This window comes from Gopherus evgoodei, chromosome 2, assembly GCF_007399415.2.
Source record: "Gopherus evgoodei ecotype Sinaloan lineage chromosome 2, rGopEvg1_v1.p, whole genome shotgun sequence".
NCBI classification, from domain to species: Eukaryota; Metazoa; Chordata; order Testudines; family Testudinidae; genus Gopherus; species Gopherus evgoodei.
Genome location: NC_044323.1, coordinates 296,480,230 through 296,501,181, shown reverse-complemented (window position 1 = coordinate 296,501,181; position 20,952 = coordinate 296,480,230). Strand labels below are relative to the sequence as shown.

Below are 20,952 nucleotides of genomic sequence, written 5' to 3'. Positions count from 1 at the left end.
GTGTCCATGTCCATGCCCATGCCCCTGCCCTCCTTTGGCACAACCCAAGGCCCTCAGCTCCGGGGGGAACTACATTTCCCAGCGCTCATTGCGCCCCGCTTCCTCTCCCCTCCCCCTCCTCCTCCTGGTCTTGAGCGACAGCTATTCTGTCCAATGGGAAGCGGAGGCCGCACCAATGAGGAGGCGGAAGCGGCGGGGGCGGGCTCTGTCGCCCGTCTGGGAGGGGCGGTGAGTTGGCTCCGCGGCGATGAGCGGCGGTGGCGGACCGAGGCCGCGGGGGGGCGGCTCGGCCGAGCGGCCCCCCCCGGGCAGGCGGCGGGAAGGTGAGGGGGGGCGCTGACCCCTGGGGGCCGCCCGTGCTCTGGGGGGAGAGGAGGTGCTGGGGGGCGCTGACCCCTGGGGGCCCCCTGTGCTCTGGGGTGGGGGGAGGTGCTGGGGGGCGCTGACCCCTGGGGGACCTGCTGTGCTCGGGTGGGGGGAGGTGCTGGGGGGCACTGACCCCTGGGGGCCCCCTGTGCTCTGGGGTGCTGCGGGGCACTGACCCCTGGGGGACCCCTGTGCTCTGGGGTAGGGGGAGCTGCTGGGGGGCACTGACCCCGGGGGGACCCCTGTGCTCTGGGGTGGGGGGAGGTGCTGCGGGGCGCTGACCCCTGGGGGACCCCTGTGCTCTGGGGTAGGGGGAGGTGCTGGGGGGCGCCGACCCCTGGGGGACCCCTGTGCTCTGGGGTGGGGGGAGGTGCTGGGGGGCGCCGACCCCTGGGGGACCCCTGTGCTCTGGGGTGGGGGGAGGTGCTGGGGGGCACTGATCCCTGGGGGACCCCTGTGCTCTGGGGTAGGGGGAGCTGCTGGGGGGCACTGACCCCGGGGGGACCCCTGTGCTCTGGGGTGGGGGGAGGTGCTGCGGGGCGCTGACCCCTGGGGGACCCCTGTGCTCTGGGGTAGGGGGAGGTGCTGGGGGGCGCCGACCCCTGGGGGACCCCTGTGCTCTGGGGTGGGGGGAGGTGCTGGGGGGCGCCGACCCCTGGGGGACCCCTGTGCTCTGGGGTGGGGGGAGGTGCTGGGGGGCACTGATCCCTGGGGGACCCCTGTGCTCTGGGGTAGGGGGAGGTGCTGGGGGGCACTGACCCCGGGGGACCCCTGTGCTCTGGGGTGGGGGGAGGTGCTGCGGGGCACTGACCCCTGGGGGCCCCCTGTGCTCTGGGGTGGGGGGAGGTGCTGTGGGGCGCTGATCCCTGGGGACCCCTGTGCTCTGGGGTAGGGGGAGGTGCTGGGGGGCACTGACCCCTGGGGGACCCCTGTGCTCTGGGGTAGGGGGAGGTGCTGGGGGGCACTGACCCCTGGGGGACCCCCATGCTCTGGGGTGGGGGGAGGTGCTGGGGGCACTGACCCCTGGGGGCCCCCTGTGCTCTGGGCTGGGAGGAACTGACCCCTGGGGGACCCCTGTGCTCTGGGGTGGGGGGAGGTGCTGGGGGGCACTGACCCCTGGGGACCCCTGTGCTCTGGGCTGGGGGGCACTGACCCCTGGGGGACTCCTGTGTTCTGGGGTGGGGGGAGGTGCGGGGGGGCACTGACCCCTGGGGGACCCCTGTGCTCTGGGGTGGGGGGAGGTGCTGCGGGGCACTGACCCCTGGGGGCCCCCTGTGCTCTGGGGTGGGGGGAGGTGCTGCGGGGCACTGACCCCTGGGGGCCCCCTGTGCTCTGGGGTGGGGGGAGGTGCTGCGGGGCACTGACCCCTGGGGGACCCCTGTGCTCTGGGGTGGGGGGAGGTGCTGCGGGGCACTGACCCCTGGGGACCCCTGTGCTCTGGGCTGGGGGGCACTGACCCCTGGGGGACCCCTGTGCTCTGGGGTGGGGGGAGGTGCTGGGGGGCTCTGACCCCTGGGGGACCCCCGTGCTCTGGGGTTGGGGGAGGTGCTGCGGGGCACTGACCCCTGGGGGCCTCCTGTGCTCTGGGTTGGGGGGCACTGACCCCTGGGGGCCCCCTGTGCTCTGGGGTGGGGGGAGGTGCTGCGGGGCACTGACCCCTGGGGGACCCCTGTGCTCTGGGGTAAGGGGAGGTGCTGGGGGGCACTGACCCCTGGGGACCCCTGTGTTCTGGGGTGGGGGGAAGGTGCTGGGGGGGCACTGACCCCTGGGGGCCCCTGCTGCTCTGGGGTGGGAGGAGGTGCTGCGGGGCACTGACCCCTGGGGGACCCCTGTGCTCTGGGGTGGGGGGAGGTTCTGGGGGGCACTGACCCCTGGGGGACCCCTGTGCTCTGGGGTAGGGGGAGGTGCTGGAGGGCACTGACCCCTGGGGGACCCCTGTGCTCTGAGGTGGGGGGAGGTGCTGCGGGTCACTGACCCCTGGGGGACCCCCTGTGCTCTGGGGTGGGGGGAGGTGCTGCGGGGCACTGACCCCTGGGACCCCTTGTGCTCTGGGGTGGGGGGAGGTGCTGGGGGGCACTGACCCCTGGGGACCCCCCGTGCTCTGGGGTGGGGGGAGGAGCTGGGGGGCACTGACCCCTGGGGGCCCCCTGTGCTCTGGGATGGGGGGAGGTGCTGGGGGGCGCTGACCCCTGGGGACCCCCCGTGCTCTGGGGTGGGGGGAGGAGCTGGGGGGCGCTGACCCCTGGGGGCCCCCTGTGCTCTGGGGTGGGGGGAGGAGCTGGGGGGCGCTGACCCCTGGGGGCCCCCTGTGCTCTGGGGTGGGGGGAGGTGCTGGGGGGCGCTGACCCTTGGGGACCCCCCGTGCTCTGGGGTGGGGGGAGGAGCTGGGGGGCACTGACCCCTGGGGGACCCCCGTGCTCTGGGGTGGGGGGAGGTGCTGCGGGGCACTGACCCCTGGGGACCCCCTGTGCTCTGGGGTGGGTGGAGATACTGTTGGGCACTGATCTCTGAGGGTCCCCTGTGCACTGGGTTGGGGGTAGGTGCTGGGGGGCACTGACCCCTGAGGTCCCCCTGTGCTCTGGGGTGAGTGGAGGTGCTGGGGGGGCTTTCCAGTGGGGCTCTCAGGGCTGCAGTGACCTATAGATCCCTTCCCCCGCGACAGGCGTGATTTGGCACTAATTGGTTGGGGCTGGGGAGGCAGTTCCCCTGGGACAGGCTGTCCCATGAGCACCCCCGACTGGCTTCTTGCTTCCTCCTTGGGTGCTGCCGCTGGCCTTGCTTGGGGGCCGAGTATGGCCTGTGGGGCAGGCCCAGGCTGGGGTTTCTAACGCTGGTGACTGAGTGCTGCGTTCAGAGCATAGGCCAGAGCTGGGCAGTCTGCCAAGAGGCGGCTCCGGTGACTGGCTGCCCTGTGCCGATGGGAGGCAGCGTGGCCTAGTGGATAGGGCACTGGGTGGGGACTCAGGAGACTTGGGTTCTCTGCCACTGGCCTGCTGGTGACCTTGGGCAAGTCACTTCCTTGCTCTGTGCCATGGTTTCCCCATCTGTATAATGGGGATAGTGACCTGGACCCGGTGAAGCTCTGTGAGATCTGTGGATGATAGTGCTAGGAATTAGCATTATATTACATACAGCTTCCCAAAGCCACCGCAGAGTTGTGTGTTGTGTATGACCCCCTGCCCTTTGCTTGGGAAATGTGCTGCCCTCAGGTTCGCTTCACCCTTCCGGCCACGAGGCCTCTTCAGACCAGCTGTGTACAGCAGCAGAGGGGGTCGCAGAGTTGCATGTCTCGTGCTCCCTGCCTGGTTGGCAGTTCATGATGCGGGTCCCTGGGATGTTCCAGCCACACTCTTGGGCAAGGGCGGGTCCGCGCCCCCCGCGTGGAGAGGAAGAGGGTTCGGGTACTTGGGAATTTAGGCCTTGTTACTGTGTCTCGTGAGGGAGCAGCCTCATTCCCTACGTGGCTACGCTCTGGCAGAGGTGGACAGGCCATGCGGAGGGAGGGATAGCTCAGTGGTTTGAGCATTGGCCTGCTAAACCCAGGGTTGTGAGTTCAGTCCTTGAGGGGGCCACTTAGGGATCTGGGACAAAATCAGTACTTGGTCCTGCTAGTGAAGGCAGCGGGCTGGACTCAATGACCCTTCGGGGTCCCTTCCAGTTCTAGGAGATAGGTATATCTCCATTATTCTTCTTAGGGAGCAGTGGTGGCACCCCTCCTGTCTCTTTGGGGCTCAGGCAAGAGCTGCAGGAGGAAATGTGGATGTCGGTGGAGCCATCGATAGAGTTCAGTGGCTCATCCAGCCGACGTGCCTATGGCCTGTCCTTTTCACAGCCAGCGGCACGTGTCCTCTGCCTTTGACTGCCCTAGCCCGATGGATCGGGTACCTGCGTCGCAGCTGGATGAACTGGAGGGGGCCGTTCAGTGCGAGGTGGAGCTGAACCTGCAGCCTTCAGGACTGCAGTTGGACACTTTAACTCCTCAGCGCCAGAGGGACAGGGAGCTGCCTGGAGTACGGGACGCTCTGCAAGGCTGTAATTTCGCTGCTGGAAAAGAAACGAACGAACTGCTTTGTGGAACAGCTGGGAGGACCCGCGATGGGAGGGCAGGGGAGCCGAGTGAGCCCAACAGAACAGGTGGTGTGGGCTGAGTTGATGGCTTCTCACTTCCTACCCCTGCATCCCATCGCACCAGAGGGTGCCCCAGGCCTGCACGGAGCTGGGCAAGCATATTGCTGCATTGACTGGTCCCTGAGCCCTCGACCTCTGGGGGCTCCCTGGGAAGTGTCTGATGCGCTGTGACTCTCAGGGCCTGACCCATGCGCGTTCTGGTGACGTGCGGCTGGTGTCATAGCCTTGACGCCAGCTCTGAACGTTCTGGTTTCTAGCGGTGATTTATGGACAGCCAGTGACAGGGAAAATGGTGGGTTGTGGCTTCCAAACCCGCTGCGCCTTTCTGCTGCGTCTGTGTCTGAGGCTGCTCCCTCCCCTTGTCCCTGGAGCGCTCAGCTGGAGGAACCAGGGCTGAGGTGTGGGGGGATGTTTGCAATGAGATTTGTGGTGCCTCCATCGCATGGAGAGGTCTCCAGCCTGGAGCAAGGAGGAGAGAGTCCCTGATGCGGCTTCTGGGGCTGCTGCTCCTGGAATTGTGCATTCTGCACTGGCCCCTAGAGAGCCAGCTGCGGGGAGTTCGGAGGAGAGCTACAGAAAAGCTCAGGGCCTGGAGAGCCAGAGCTGGATGGCCAGATTGAAAGCGCCCCATGTGTCTAGCTCGGGCAGGGAGCTGCTAAGGCAGCCAACTAGGGGTGAAGGAGGGAGGGAGTGTGGGGAGGAGCAGGGTGGAGCCCGGAGGAAGGGGATGGAGTTCAGGCAGGTGAGATGCATTGAGGTGAGGAGTCCTTTCCCTGTGGGAAGGGCTGGGAGCCTCATCACTGGCTCAGTCTGCAGTGCCCCTCCCCACCCAGGGGAGGGCTGGGAGCCCCGTCGCTTGGGGTGCCTCAGGCTAGAGGGGCTAAGAGTCAAAGGCATTGTCTAGGGAGCAATCCTTGAGTAGGGGATGGCAGCCTGCTGCCTTGCTGGAGCCTTTCTGCTTGTGCTCACACCCATCCCGGCTTGTGGCCCTGCCCACGTGAGTGCTGCTCGGAAGGACTACTCCTGGGTCCTGTGGTGGGGTTAGTCGCAGGGCCAGGCCCACACGAGCCGGGTGTCAGCTGCGGGGGGTGGACGTCCCAACATCTGCTTCTCCACCTCCCCTCCCCGCCTAGTCCTGTGAGCTGCTAATGCTGCTGGAGCCTGCCTGGCAGTCAGGGTGCTTGTGAAAACTGCCAAGCTGGCGGCTTGCGGGTGAGACAGCAGGCTGCGCCCCAGCCCCAGGACAGTGAAAGGAGCCAACCTGCCCCTCGGTAATACCCGGCACTCCCCTTCATCCACCCCAACCCCTCTTTCTGCTACAACCCTAGCATGGCTGGAGCAGCCCCAGCGGTTCACACAGTGGCAGGAGGGTAGCCTCAGTATGATTCTTCACTCTGACATTTTATCTGTCTCTGGATTGCTGCTGCACATTGAGACGGACCTCTGTTTCCTGCCCTGCATGCTGTCCTGGCCCCTTGCCTGAGCCGCTCTGGTTCTGTTCAAATGGCCCGAGGAGCTCAGGCTTGTCCCGCCAAAGGGCATTATTGCGCTTTTGTTACAAGGAGTCCGCTGGCCCTGGCGCTGCTTGGGGGGTCTTGGAGGCTCCTCAGCCTTCTCCACTCAACAAGCTAAAATCACTGTGTCGTCTACAGACTTCCCCACTCCCTGCTGCCACCTTTCCTTGATCGTTCTGGGCTGGGCTCAGAGCATCCTCCATTATTATGGGTGCCTGACATTTCCCGTGATAAGACCCTGTTTTCAACTGCTTATAACCTCCCAATCTTTAATTGGTTGGGATAAAGCTTTTCAAGCCAGGTGTCTGCTTCAGGCTGATTATTATTTTATTTTGAAAATTTCAGCTAAAATCATAGAATATCAGGGTTGGAAGGGACCTCAAGAGATCATCTAGTCCAACCCCTGCTCAAAGCAGGGCCAATCCCCAAACAGAATTTTACCCCAGTTCCCTAAATGGCCCCCTCAAGGATTGAATTTACAACCCTGGGTTTAGCAGGCCAATGCTCAAACCACTGAGCTATCCCTCCCCCCTATTTTGGGGGGTCAGCCGTTTTCGGGAATGAGTCTGGGGAAAAGGCAGTTTGCCCGTGTTAAAATCCTGGCAATCAGGCCTTTGAGAAGCTCTGGCACCTCCATGCTTTGGAGCAGGGACTCGAAATTTGGCATGGCCCTGGCCTTTGTGTCAGGGTGGTGCCATTCGCCATCCCCAGGTAAATCCGTCCAAATTTGGCCAAGTAACAAGCCTTTGAGAAATTGCAGTTCACACATGTTCAATAGATTCCATCAGGTCTGAGCATGCTCCAGCCCTGAGGCTGGAGTGACCACAACTAAGACTGTCTTCCCCTGTGCTCTCAGTGGCACTCCCACCCAATTCAGTGAACAGGAGGGATCTGCTCTGGGGATGCAGTCAGGGCTGTGTGGTGAAGGCAGCTGCCTCATCTGCTGCAGACGTTGGAAGGTGTGTAGTGAAGGAGGCAGGGGACTGCAGGCAGAGAGGCTGGGCTCATGCTTAAGGCAGCTGAATAGTGCCTTGGAGAACTGGAGTCTGTCCCTGTCTTTGCCACAGAGTTGTTGTGTGCTACTGGGCAAGTCACTTAAACCAGACTGTGGACAGGTGGCCGCTAACTATGTGCGCCTCGTTTTCTGGAGGCTGGTTTGCGGAAGTGCTGAGCTGTCAGCAGGAGCTGTGTTTCGAACACACAAAGTGCTGTGTGATCCTGAGTACTCTGAAGAATGAGGTCCTAGGTGTCTCAGATTGGCCACCCCAGAACGAATCCCTTTGTGCTTCAGTGCTCCATCTGTAAAATGGGGTGATAGCTGCTCATTTCCTGGGGGTGTTGTGAAGATAAATTGTTTGTGAAGCACTCGGGTGCTGTCGTGCTGAGCGCTGTGGAAAAGCCCGTGAGGAAATGGATAATGCTGCTGAAGAGCAGGGTTCAGATACTGTGGGCGAATAAGGCCTGGGGCTGCACAGTGGAGAATGAGGGTAAGTGAGCATCATCCATCCTGTGCACTGAATGAGGCAGGAATCCTGGGGAACAGATAGTATCTGATCACATAATTAAAGGCTGCATTGTAATGCATATGCACAAAGGGGGCCAGATTAAGGCATTTTGTAATTTTTGAGTGCTCGATTTGACAACCTTAATAGTGTTCCTTTAATGTCATTTTTTCCTGTGTAATGAATAATTAAATACTGGTCCCAGTACAGAACCCAGAACCACTGTTCAGGACCAGAGCTCCATTGGCATGGGTCTGCACAGGTCATAGACTCATAGAATCTGAGGGTTGGAAGGGACCTCAGGAGGTATCTAGTCCAACCCCCTGCTCAAAGCAGGACCAATTCCCAAATAAATCATCCCAGCCAGGGCTTTGTCAAGCCTGATCTTAAAACCTCTAAGGAATTCCCTCATCCTCTCCTTGTAAGTCATGTGCCCCAGCCCTCTACTTATTTTCATTGCCCTCTGCTGGACTGTCTCCAACTTGTCCACATGCCTTCTGTAGTGCGGGGCCCTCAGCCGGACACAGTGCTCCAGATGAGGCCTTGCCAATGCCAGATAGAGGGGAATAATCACGTCCCTTGATCTGCTGGCAGTGCCCCTACTTATAGATTCATAGATTCATAGATTCTAGGACTGGAAGGGACCTCGAGAGGTCATCGAGTCCAGTCCCCTGCCCTCATGGCAGGACCAAATACTGTCTAGACCATCCCTAATAGACATTTATCTAACCTACTCTTAAATATCTCCAGCGATGGAGATTCCACAACTTCCCTAGGCAATCTATTCCAGTGTTTAACTACCCTGACAGTTAGGAACTTTTTCCTAATGTCCAACCTAAATCTCCCTTGCTGCAGTTTAAGCCCATTGCTTCTTGTTCTATCGTTGGAGGCTAAGGTGAACAAGTTTTCTCCCTCCTCCTGATGACACCCTTTTAGATACCTGAAAACTGCTATCAGGTCCCCTCTCAGTCTTCTCTTTTCCAAACTAAATAAACCCAATTCCTTCAGCCTTCCTTCATAGGTCATGTTCTCAAGACCTTTAATCATTCTTGTTGCTCTTCTCTGGACTCTCTCCAATTTCTCCACATCTTTCTTGAAATGCGGTGCCCAGAACTGGACACAATACTCCAGTTGAGGCCTAACCAGCGCAGAGTAAAGCGGAAGAATGACTTCTCGTGTCTTGTTTACAACACACCTGTTAATGCATCCCAGAATCACGTTTGCTTTTTTTGCAACAGTATCACACTGTTGACTCATATTAAGCTTGTGGTCCACTATGACCCCTAGATCTCTTTCTGCCATACTCCTTCCTAGACAGTCTCTTCCCATTCTGTATGTGTGAAACTGATTGTTCCTTCCTAGGTGGAGCACTTTGCATTTATCTTTATTGAACTTCATCCTGTTTACCTCAGACCATTTCTCCAATTTGTCCAGATCATTTTGAATTTTGACCCTGTCCTCCAAAGCAGTTGCAATCCCTCCCAGTTTGGTATCGTCCGCAAACTTAATAAGCGTACTTTCTATGCCAACATCTAAATCGTTGATGAAGATATTGAACAGAACCGGTCCCAAAACAGACCCCTGCGGAACCCCACTTGTTATACCTTTCCAGCAGGATTGGGAGCCATTAACAACTGCACATTATACAGCCCAAAATGCCATTACTCTTCTTGGCAACAAGGGCACACTGCTGACTCCTATCCAGCTTCCCGTCCACTGTAACCCCCTTTCCCAGAGAGCTCACGCACCCTTTGCCCATGTACTCCTCCTCCTCATCTTTGTTTTTGGCCTTGGCTAGTTTCTGATCCACAACAAGATTTTGCAACTTGCCCCATCTGCTTTTTCACAGCAGCCTCCCAGGAGGGGCTTGTCAAGGGGCATTCTGGTTCTCCGCTGTTATGGCCATGCCTGGACAGCTGCGCTCAGCCGGAGGAGCGGGGCAGCTTTTGTCTTGCAGATGTGCTGGTTGGAACTTGTCTGTCAGGATTATGTGGCGGGGTTGCCTACGATAGCAGGGACTGGACTTGAGACCCCAGTGGTCCCATCTATCCCAATGTTCAGCTGGGTGCTTACAGCTCTGTTCCCAGCCAGTGCCTGTGATGATGCAAAGAGGTGCTTTGGTCTAACTCATCCGTTAGAGCTGCTGTTAAAGACAGGCCAAGCATCCGCTACCCCTGCGCCACCCTGAATTAACCTTCTCCCTCGTCGGGGTTTATAGAGCAGCCACATCCGTTCTGTTCTCTGTAGGGCCGTATCCCACCCTCATCACCTGGGGGTCTGAGCGCCTTCTGGTCTTGTGTCCGGCAGCGTGGTTAACAACATCCTGCACAGTCCATTCTCTCCCCCTAGCCCCAGGGCAGACCTGGGTGCGCGGTGGGGCATTTCCTTTTGGGAGGGTTTTTGTAAGTGGCTCCCTTGGTCTGTGTGAGAGAAGGCCAGTCGGAAGAGTGTGCCTGGCACGGGGAACAGGGCTAGTGAGCCTTGGGGTGACCCCAGGACCGGTGCTAGGGGTTTGAGCGCCCTAGGCGGACAGCAATTTCACCACCCCGTGCGCTGGTCCCGCGGCTCTGGTGGAGCTGCCGCGGTGCTGACTGTGGGAGGTCCACCGGAGCCGCGCGAGCAGCCGACCATCCACAGGCACTACTGCAGCAGCTCCACCGGAGCCACGGACCAGCAGACCCTCCGCAGGCACCACTGCGGCAGCTCTACCGGAGCCGCCTGCTGCCCCCTCCGGCAAAACAGCGCCCACCATTTATTCTGGCGCCCTAGGCGATTGCCTAGGCTGCCTACATGGTAGCGCCGGCCCTGGGTGACCCTTTGTCCCTGGGGGGCTGTTGCATAGTCTGGATGGCCCCTGAGAAAACTCTGCCTCCCGATGGCAGAAAGGTCTTCTGGGGCCAGAGGACCGGAGCTGTCCACGATGGGCTTCATTCGGACTCCCCTGTGCTAGGCCATGCAATACTTTGAGCTAGACTCTGTTCTCTACAAGACCAGCGGAGGTAGCGGAGGACGGGGCTGCTGCACTCGTGGTAGCCAGTGTCGCTGAGGAGACACGTTGTAGCGTTCTGTGCTAGCTGGAGCATCCTCAGGCCTATCTGCACCCCATGGCCCCACAGCTGTCGCTGAGCCAAGCCTTGCTCATGTCAGACTCTCTAGCAAGAAGCCTCCGGTGACTTGTTTCTCCGAGTTCCCTCGCTTGCTTTCTGGGAATGGGGTGGCTGGAACTGGGCCCAGTGTCCCAGGTGGGAGCTTCCCCGCCTTGCTCTGTGACTTGGTGCCTGTGCGTGCGGCTCCCACAGCTACGCAGGGCTGCTTGGTCTTGTGATGGGAGACGAACCCAAACTGGTGCCTAATTGCTGCCTCCCCAGGAGCTCTGCCTTCCTGCTCCCTTGATCTGGCCCCCACATGAGGAGCTGGGAGTTTGGCTAATTCCCCAGGCTTCTTGGTTTACCTTTATCCTAGTTGAATCTGGGGAAACTGGCAGCCCCACTTCCTGTCTCTCCCCTCCCTATGTGCATCCCACAGGCCGAGTCACAGGCCCTTCCCTGAGGAGTCTGCAGGCCTAGGTAGGTGGCAGAGCTGAGCGTGTGCCCCGAGCCCTGGAAGGGGAAGGATCACACTGGGCGCTGTAAGGAAGGGTTCGAGTGCAGGCTAAGCCAGGTCAAGGATATAGGTGGTGACGGCCAAGCGTGGGCAGCTGGGCAGGGCCTAGATGGTGACCATCTCTCTTCTGCTGGCAGAGCTGCTTGGGTCGAAGAGGAAGCAGAAGCTGCTATTAATCCACCAGGCCCTAACGAGCGACCCTGTGGCCGTGGAGACCCTCCGGGGGGCAGCGGTGAGTGAGGGGGGGCTGCTCACCGATGAGATCCGCAGGAAGGTCTGGCCGAAGCTGCTTAGCGTCAATGTGTACAACCTGCCTCCCAAGCCAGGTAGGGGGGCTCAACTCCCTGGTGTGTGGGGGTGCGTCTGTGCCCCAGGGCCTCGCTGCTGGCTGGCCAGTGTCTTACCAGGCTTCCAGGCACCGGAGGGGAAGGGGGAGTTCTGATTGGCTGTCCCATGAGCAGGAAGTGCTTGGGTCTCACTTGCATGGTTGGTTCTATGCAGAGACACTATAGCCTAGTCGTTAGAGCAGGGGACTTAGGAGCCAGACTCCTGGGTTCTCTCTCCACCTCTGCTGCTGTCGCATCTCTTTGCCCCTCTCTTCATCAGCACCCCTGTGTAATGGGGATCGGATAGATCTCCATGGGGCTAATTCATATTCATAGGGTGCTTACCTTACATTTCATCCTGCTTGGGTGCTGGGAGAGCTGTGCATGCTGGGGCTTGTAGTCCCTGTGGGTGGCACCTCATGCTAGACATGGGAGTTGTGGGCTGGTGTGCCCAGAAGGTGTGTAAATATGTGTGGCTGCCAAGGCCCCCTGGAGTAGCCTGCTTGGGTCACTGCGATAGCTGTTTTGCATTTGTGAGCTGCTGCAAACATCTGGCCCTTTGGGAGCTCCCAGGCATTGGCTTACAGCGGCTGCAAAGCAAGGATGAGAGGGGTTGGCAAGGAGCTGCTGCCAGGGGCTCAGCAGGGCCTGGGCGCCTGGCCCACCCTCTGTGGTTCATCGTCGTAGTTGTACTGGGCTTAGCAGACACTGAGCCTGATGGGCTGGGGTGCTGACTGATTCTCACCACCCTGGGTGTGGAGCTGGGACCCCCATTCTGCAGACCCTGAGCCAGGAGATGGACTAATGGCTGGGCAACGTGGGGACCGGGCCAGAGACTTGCCCAAGCCCAAATCAGAGTTGGGGTTAATGTCTGCCCTGTTAGCTCCGGCTGTGTGCTCTGCACACTAGCTGGCACCAGTCCGCATCTCTGTGGCGTGCCCTGGGGCAAGGTGATGGGCAGCCAGCACAAAGCACTCCCTGCCACTGTGACACTGGAACTGCTTCCAGCACTGTATGGGTACCAGCCCTCCACTGAGCCAGAGATCAGAGCTGGCTGGGGGGCACTGAGCTGGGGCCGTATGGCTGATAGGCGAGCCTAACCGAGTGATCCTGGCCTAGAGGGCAAAGGCTCAGACAGGCTCCCCAAGCTCTCACCTCCCCAATGTCAGGCAGACCCAAGGAGGGATATGGGGCACTGGTGGGGAGGGGCTACCTCTGCTATCATCCTGTTCTGTGCAGAGCTTGGGTCTGAGTTGGGGTCCACGCTGCAGACCCTCAGGTCAGCTGGGGTGAGGTGTGTGGGACTGTTGGGATCGCTGCTAGCCCTGAGGGTGCCCCTGACCCCACTGGCCTCTCCCCCAGGCAGGACTGTCCGCCAGAACCACAAGGACTACACCCAAGTGCAGCTGGACGTGAACCGCTCCACACACCGCTTCCCCCAAGGTGAGACGTGCCCTGGTGCCGGACATGCCCGCTGGCAGTGAGGTTCCCGCAGGCCCTTCCTGGGCTGAAGTGGTGGCAGCTGGGGAGAGCTTTGCTGTGTGCTGGGATCGGGCATTGGTTAGTCCCAGGTGGCAGGGGCCTGATGGCCTCACCTCCCTCCCACAGGAGTTTTGGGGGGAGGGTGGCTGGAGTTGCTGGGGGGAAAGGAGGATTTTAAGGGAGAAGAGGTGTTTGTTCCCCCCTTCCCAGAGGCCCCCCTGCTGGGACGAAGACCCAAGACGGGCACCTGCCCAAGGGTGTGAAAGATGGGGCCGGGTAGCTTTATAAGGGGGGGTGTTCCCAGGGGCCGTGCCCTCATTCCTGCATTGGGCTGTGGCGCTCAGCCCAGAGTGGCCAGGGAAGGGTTAAGTGCTTCCCCATTGCTAGAGCCAGGTAGGGCCCAGGGTTCCCCGCAGGCTCCTGAGGCTAGACTCGGCTCCGCTGATCGGCACGTGCCCCTCCTCACCAGGCAGACCCCGGCCTGGGTCCGGCACAGCGGGGAGTGTGCTGCAGGGGAGTCTCCCTGGTAACTGTGTTTTCTTTCTGTCCTGCCTGTTCCTGGCTCTGCCGCGCAGAGCTGGTGCTGGAGGGGAGCTGCCTGCCTCGGAAGGTACCTGTGCCCCTCGCTGGATCCCGTGCTCCTCGTCCGTAGTCCTGCCTTAGAACTTCCACTAACCCAGCCCCCTGCCCGAGCATCTGGCTGAAGCAGCCCCCTACCCACACCCCCTGCCTAGAGATTCATTCCCTCGCTCCCTTCCCCGTCGCTCCCCTGCTGTCTCTGGGGGTGAATCTGCTCAGCCAGGTGCTGGAATATTTGGGGAGGGTTGGTGGGGCACCAGTCTCACCTGGCTTCATGGGGCCAGCAGGGGCCACTTGGCTGAAGGTTTGGTGAGGGAGCTCCGTGCGCGAGTCAGGCTGGAAGAGGAAAGGGTCCCTGTTCTTTGCTACCAGTTCTCTTCTCAGACCTGACAAACTCACAACACCAAACGCGGCGCTCACGCTCCCTCCCCACGTGTACCCCGCACTGGGGCTTGCTGGCCACCCTAGGCCTCTCTGCCTCTTCTCCGTAAGCCAGGGCTTGGATGAGGGAGTAGCTGGCTCACAGGATGGGGAGAGATGATACGGAGCCCCCCAGCTCTGAATTACTGGTTCCAGTCTGCTGTGCTCCTGGCCCTCTGGGGGCTGCTGGCTGCTCTGGTTCATGGCCTTGGTGCTAATCCTCAAAGAAGGCAGGCCCATCTGTAGCAGAGACCACGTCTCCACTTGGGACCTGCCAAGGCAGCTGGGACAGGGCAGCTCACGGAGCCTGGGTACCGGGCCTGAGGCACAGTACGCTTGGTCATGGGCACCTGGCTGGGACCAATTGCCAGAGGGGATTAGAGGGGTCTGTGGTCAGGCCAAAGGGACACTGCAGGGACCTCCTGTCTGACAGTCTTCCCACCACACCCCTGCCCAAGCAGAGCCAGGGTGGGGGAGCCAGAGTCTCCAGTGGGGGGCGGCTCGGTGGAGCTGGCTGAGTGGGTGGTGCTGGAACCAGGTACTTGCACTGCATGGTACCCTGGGGCTTTGACCCTCTGTCTCTGCGCAGGCATGCGGGCCGAGCAGCGCCGGGTCCTGCAGGAGCAACTCATCGACCTCATCCTGCACATCCTGAGGGCTCACCCCGAGCTGCACTACTACCAGGGCTACCACGACATCGCCGTCACACTCCTGCTGGTGGCGGGCGAGCGCATGGGCAGTGCGCTGCTGGAGAAACTCTCCACCCACCATCTCAGGTACCAGGCCAGCGGAGCCGCATTGGAGGTGGGGTGGGACGTCCCCGCGGCCAGCCTGTGCCTAGGCCTGGGAATCAGTGCTGGCACTGCAGGGCTCTGTGCCAGCTGGGGTTCGCTGGGGCACCAGCCCTGTCCCTGCAGTGTTCCCTGCGCCCCTGGGGGGCTTCGAGCCAGGGTCTCCTGCATTGCATTGCAGAGCACTAACCACTGGGGCGTCAGTCTGGCACTTGAGAGACCTGGACTGGAATCTCTGGCACTGTGGTGTTCTCAGGCCCCTCACCACAACTTGCCTTTAGCGTGAAGAAGTCTTGTCTGTGTCTGCTGGGGGTCAGCTCCCTGAAACCACCAGCCTCTGGCAGCACAAGCACTGCCTGCCAGGCCTCTGCAGGCCCCGTTCCCTCCGTGCAGGGAGCTATAGGCATCCGCCAAGCCCCGAGTCCTCGGAGTGTCCCTTTGGAGGGCTCAGCCCCTGAGCCACTGGCACTTTCAGAATGACCAGCCCTCCTGCGCGCACAGAAATCACCAGCTGGTATGCTCAGCCGGGGACCAGCACTATGCTGAGCACACAGCACCTGCATATATTTAGAGTGAAAACAAGAGTATGTTTGTCATCAAAAACAGAGAATCGGGACAGCGAATAAGAATATTGGAAACAAATGGCTGCATGAGAAACAAAATCACAGGCCAGTTCCTAGAGACTGCACGTAGCTACCAGGTTACCCTCCTGTCTACAGCAGCCTATCTGGCCCAAGTGTGTCTCCAGCGTTTTCAGCCAGGTCTGGTTGAGACCCCGCTTTCATGAAGCAAATTGCTGTCCATTTACTTCCCAGGCGAAGGATCATCTTTGTCCCCCAAATGTCCTAGAGAGCAAAGCTTTGAGGTGCACCTTAAGATAAGACCAGCCAGACTGGGTCAGACCAAAGGTCCATCCAGCCCAATATCCTGTCTGCTGGCAGTGGCCAATGCCGGGTGCCCCAGAGGGAATGAAAGTAGGTGCCACTTGCTTCCTCCAGTTACTTTACTTTCTCTGAAGTTTTCTCGATCCTGCATTCGGCTCGGATCAGTGAGGTGAGACCCACTGTGAACCAGACACTGCTTAATGTACATGTAACCAGCCAGCTAGAAAAACATTTGTCTGACAGAAAACCTGCTTTTCACCTTTGCCAGTGGCGAGTCCCTAGACACAGCCCTTAAGAACAGCATCTGTGCATGTGTTTTGCAATGATATTGATGACCGGTGCAGCAGTGGCTTTTATTTGAGACCTCTGTGACCCTTGGCAAAGTGTCACAGAGTGTGGGGGGAGTCAGGGCCCTGCACCCCTGGCTTCCTGCGATTCACCATGACTCTCAGCCAGCCGGTAAAACAGAAGGTTTATTTAGATGACAAGGACACAGTCCAAAACAGGTCTTGCAGGTACAGACAACAGGACCCCTTTAGTTAGGTCCATCTGGGGCTCCCAGGGAGGCCACAGCCCTGTTGGGAAGCCCAAGTCCCGTTCGGGCGCCCCTCTCCACTTCCCAGCCAGCTCCAAACTGAAACTCCCTTCCAGCCTGTCACTCAGCCTCCACCCCTGGCCTCAGCTCCTCCCTCAGCCTTTGTCCAGTATCCTGGGCAGAGGTGTTACCTGGCCTCCAACCCCCCTCCTAGGTTCTCATGTTACATGCTCAGGTATCCTCCCTTCCCCAGTGCAGGCCTCCCAGCAAAACTCCCCTGCAACCTTCCCAGGTCAATACTCCCCACTCAGCATTCACAGAACACAGCAAGAACATTGCCACTTCATCACAAAAGGGTCCCCTTTTCTTTCCAAATGAGTCTCTTCTCAGACCTAACAAACTCGCTATACCAAACACATGTCTTGCAGGGTATTTATCCCTGAGGGATGACATGCAAGGTATATACGGCAAGCTTGTAACTTACCAAGCCTCATAATCCTTGTGAGGTGTATGTACAAGTAATACTTAGGGACTAATGTAACTATATTGACAGCATGCTTTATGAGCTTGGAGAAGAAGTTAGTCACCAGGGGATAATGTGTCTTGGTGATGGCCCACTCAAGCAGGAGGGAGTTGTCACCGCTCCCTGGTTAGCTGGTGATGTACTGCAAGGCTCAGTTGTCAGCCTTGGGATGGAACAAGGCTAATCGATGGAAACCATCAGAGACAGCTGCAAACAATCAAAACCACTTGGAGATAAAAAAAGGATCAGGATGGCCCTGTGTGAGCAGAGACAGTAGACTGTCACAGTAACACAGAGTGGGGGGAGGGTGTTTGGATTAATTCCCTGAGGAAACATCTTGTAGAGTGGGGGTGTTTTCATGAATGTTTGGCTGCTGGTTCCCGGGAAGCCAGCTAACTCTGCAACAGACTGAACTTTTGGGGGCGGGAGCAGTCTATTGTGTCAGGTAGGAAAGATAACTGTTAATAAGTACAGACCCACATTTGTGTTTTGTGGTTCGCTTTTGTACAGTCACTGTTCGTTTCCATCACTCTCTCGTGTTCTTAGTTGAATCTCTGTTCTTTCCTAAATAAACCTTCATTTGTTTCATTATGAGCAGGGTGGATTTGATTAAAATCACTAAGCAGGAAGACTCAATTTAATCTTAGATTTTGACATAAGAGCATTCTTTTTGGTTGTTATAACCTTAATACATATTCTTCACAACTCAGAGATAGATGTAGGTTTCATTTTTAGAAGGTACACACTATACATTTAAAAATGATTTATTCTGAAAACTTTTCAGATTAGTTTTACAGCTCTATCAGAAAATGAATGTTTGGTTATTTCATTCACTAAAGGTATTTGAAGCAGTTCACCTCCCAATGACTTCAAAAATATCTATCTCCAATTCAACAGGTTAATCATTAATATTTGGAGGATTTCCTTGCAATGCTGTATTAGGAGGAGAACATCACCAGGCAGACATTGAAATTGCTTTATTTAACTAAAACAGCAATGTTATGTATTCTGGATTTTTTTTCTTCAACAGCAAATATAAATATTTTAACTAAACAAGCATATGAATGTTTGAATTTAGTTAAACATTCAAGTTTTTTTAAATTGAGTTTGTTTTTGTTAAAATTGTTTTTAACTAAAATAGGTAAATGAAATATTTAAAAAAACCAAAAATTAAATTGACTACGTCAGCCAGGTCAACATGAGAAACTTAGAATATTGGTTTCTGCAGCTAACTCAGTCATCTTCACCTTCATTTTCCTGTTTGTTCATAATCTGGAAAAGAAAAACAAGCTTTCCTGCTTTTTCAGGTCCCAAACAATTTCTCAGCTTGGAATGAATTAGTGCAAAGGGAGAAAATATTCTTTCTACACTGACACAAGAAGCTACTACTGTTAACAGTGAGATTATCACTTCAACAATCTTTGAATCCAAGTGCACAAGTGACTTCCACCAGTTCACTGGTGTGACTTTCTTTAAAACATCATCAGCAAACATATATTTCTTGAATGGTTCACCCTTAGCTCAGAAGTTTATTATAGTTGGCATTATGGAGGGATGATTGCTGGATGTCCATGTAGGGTGACCAGATGTCCCGATTTTATAGAGACAGTCCCGGTTTGGGGGTATTTTTTTTTCTAATATAGACTCCTATTAACCCCCACCCCCGTCCCAATTTTTTAAACGTGCTGTCTGGTCACCCTAAGTCCATGTCATAGCCAACGCCTCTTCTTCACCAGTTAAGATTTGACATCGGCACCAAGTATTGAAAATATTTGTGAGAAAATGAGCTAGAGATGGTGCTTGTCCCATTTGATTTTTTTAATGCTTGTAATATAATTTTGTCATTGTATGTTTCTCTTTTTAAGATCTCACTCAGTTCCTTCCAAATTTCAACAGTGTCAGCAATAAAACAGCGATTTCCCTGCATTTTGTTCAAGGCCACAGAAATAGGCTTCAGGGTACTCAGCATGTGTTCAACATTTCTCTTAAGCCCAATCTTGAGAACTTTGGCTGTGACGGCGCCATCTGTTTTTTCACATTTTTGTTCACAAACTGTCATCGGATTAGGCCAGTGCTTGATATAGTGCTCAAAACAGTCCACTGCTGAGTTCCATCGTGCATCTTGTGGGAGTTAGCTTGGGTCCTCCCACTTTTTTCAGAGCAGCTGCTGCAAAGTGGTTGTTACGGAAGTGTTTTGCAATTTCAACAACATTAGTTTTTATTTCTGGAACACTGAAGACTTTGGCTAGTAGTTGCATCACATGAGCACTGCAACCGTATGTTATTAGCTTGGGACTCTCTTCCAAATAATTTCTTGTCATCTTGGATACATTTGCAGCATTGTCTGTGACCAAGCTGCTTACTGGACATTTGAATTCTTTTTCACAGTTTCTTATAGCTTTTACTGCTACTTCTTGTAAGTATTCTGCTGTGTGTGCATTTCCTGATGTATCAATTGTTTCAGTAAGGACAGTCCCTTCTGTTGTCACACAAACACATACAACAGGATCACTGGGGACATTGCTCCACCCATCAAACTCAGGTTAACAATTTCACCCTCTAGACCTTTTGCACACTGCTCAATTTCTCTTTCATACACTTTGTCTAGCAATTTGCCTGCAACATCTGCTCTGTTGGGTGGACTGTATCCTGGTTTTAATGACTGAACCATGTTAAGGAAGTGTCCATTCTCAGTCATATGGAAAGGAGAGTTTGTTGCATAAACATACTGGGCAATTTTTTCATCAATTACCTCTTTTTGTAATCTGCTGGTTCTTACCACAAACCTATCTGTAGTTGTTTCTGGATGATGGAGATTTTATTTTTTCTTTTTGCTACAGGTGATATACTGTGGCTATGTGACATACATGATGTGACTGAAACTCTGAAACAATGGAAAATAATAGTGATGTTGAAGGTGGATAGTCTTCAGAATCCTGTATGTTGAGGGTGGATTCTGCGAAACAAAATAAGTCAGTGCAGTTATTTAATTATTACCACACTGCTCATGTAGTATTCCTGATTGCATTCACTGCCACTCAGTGCTACTGTAAAGGTGAAATTGTAAAAGGAAGATCTGCCTATTTCAGCTCTTTATGTTTTATCACAACTGCGTCTGAAATGCTTGTACTACAGAATAACAACTATATTTTTTGCTCAAACATGAGAATTGAAGTATAGTCCAGAAGGAAGACAAACAGTCCTTAAGCTTTTTTATTTCAGACTTCTTTCTTATCAAACTGAAGATCCTGCATGTTCAGACATGTTCCTTTCATTATCTTCAATGCAGCTTCCTCCTAAGAAGGAAAACTTCTCATGATGTGGTTTCATTCGGGCAACCAGGCCTTGCATTTCTTTGTTGCACTGTTTGCATTTTGCACATATGCCTGTCTTACCCACAGGTAGAGGAACTTCATTAAAATACAGAGCCGCCCAGAGTGGGAAGGGGTTGGCGGGGAGTGTAATTTGCCACAGGGCCCTACAAGAATATAGTATTCTATAGTATTGCAACTTTTTTTTATGGAAGGGGCCCCCAAAATTGCTTTGCCCCAGGCCCCCTCAATCCTCTGCGCAGCCCTGTTAAAATATTCCCAAACTAGGTCTCTGTTACAGCCTGCTGCCATTATAGGTTTTCCCTTCTAGTGAGAGAATGGATGGTAGATCTCAGATCAATGAAGGCTACACTCAGAAAGACCTCAAGACTTCTGGAATATGCTGCTCAGACAGTTTCACTTTTGTTTCTACTGCCTGTCCCTCCCTTCACATTTATCTCCAGACTTCATCTCCCTGTCCAGATCTATTCCGCCCCCAACAATCTTCTAGTCATTGAACTTTTGAAACTTTGCACTTTTAGAGAGAGGTAAGAGATTGACTCCGTGTACACAAATTTGCAGAGGGACAATAGGGTTGAGGTCAATTATTTATTTATTTATTTATTTAAAAACATTTTTGCTGTTAACAAGCCTGTCATCTCAGGAGACACAAATTCACAGTTTGAGAACTGCAAAACTAAGCATCTCTGATGGTGTCTTCTAGACTGAGCACAGTGTCCCATTGGGTAGACAGAAAGATTAACCTAAATAATCGATACAGAAGCCCCTGGAACCCCATAAGATTGGGTTCCTAATCCATGAGCTATTGGAACTCATTTACAAAACTTTTCATAAACATGACATGAATACACTGTCTCATACTGTAGAATTTGAATTTATAATCCCTATTCCATGATGAGATATCATTGAGCCATAATGTCTTAATTAAAATGATCTTTAGATATGTTTTTTCCTCAAAAAATCTGAT

General features: G+C 55.6%; 1 protein-coding gene across 3 annotated transcripts in view; it reads left to right on the top strand.

Annotated features, from left to right (window-relative positions):
* The first annotated feature begins 270 nt into the window (after positions 1 to 270).
* LOC115647215 (TBC1 domain family member 20-like) overlaps positions 271 to 20,952 on the top strand; it is a 39,741-nt gene continuing 19,059 nt past the window's right edge. The window contains exons 1-5 of one of the 3 annotated variants that reach the window (XM_030554040.1): positions 271 to 323; positions 4,199 to 4,503; positions 11,251 to 11,439; positions 12,802 to 12,882; positions 14,510 to 14,696. In XM_030554040.1, coding sequence (XP_030409900.1) covers positions 4,239 to 4,503; positions 11,251 to 11,439; positions 12,802 to 12,882; positions 14,510 to 14,696 — 722 coding nt within the window. In that variant the 5' untranslated portion in view covers positions 271 to 323; positions 4,199 to 4,238. Of the gene's footprint in view, positions 324 to 4,091; positions 4,504 to 11,250; positions 11,440 to 12,801; positions 12,883 to 14,509; positions 14,697 to 20,952 lie in introns of those variants that run through there. The other 2 variants (XM_030554038.1, XM_030554037.1) reach the window with 2 other exon arrangements.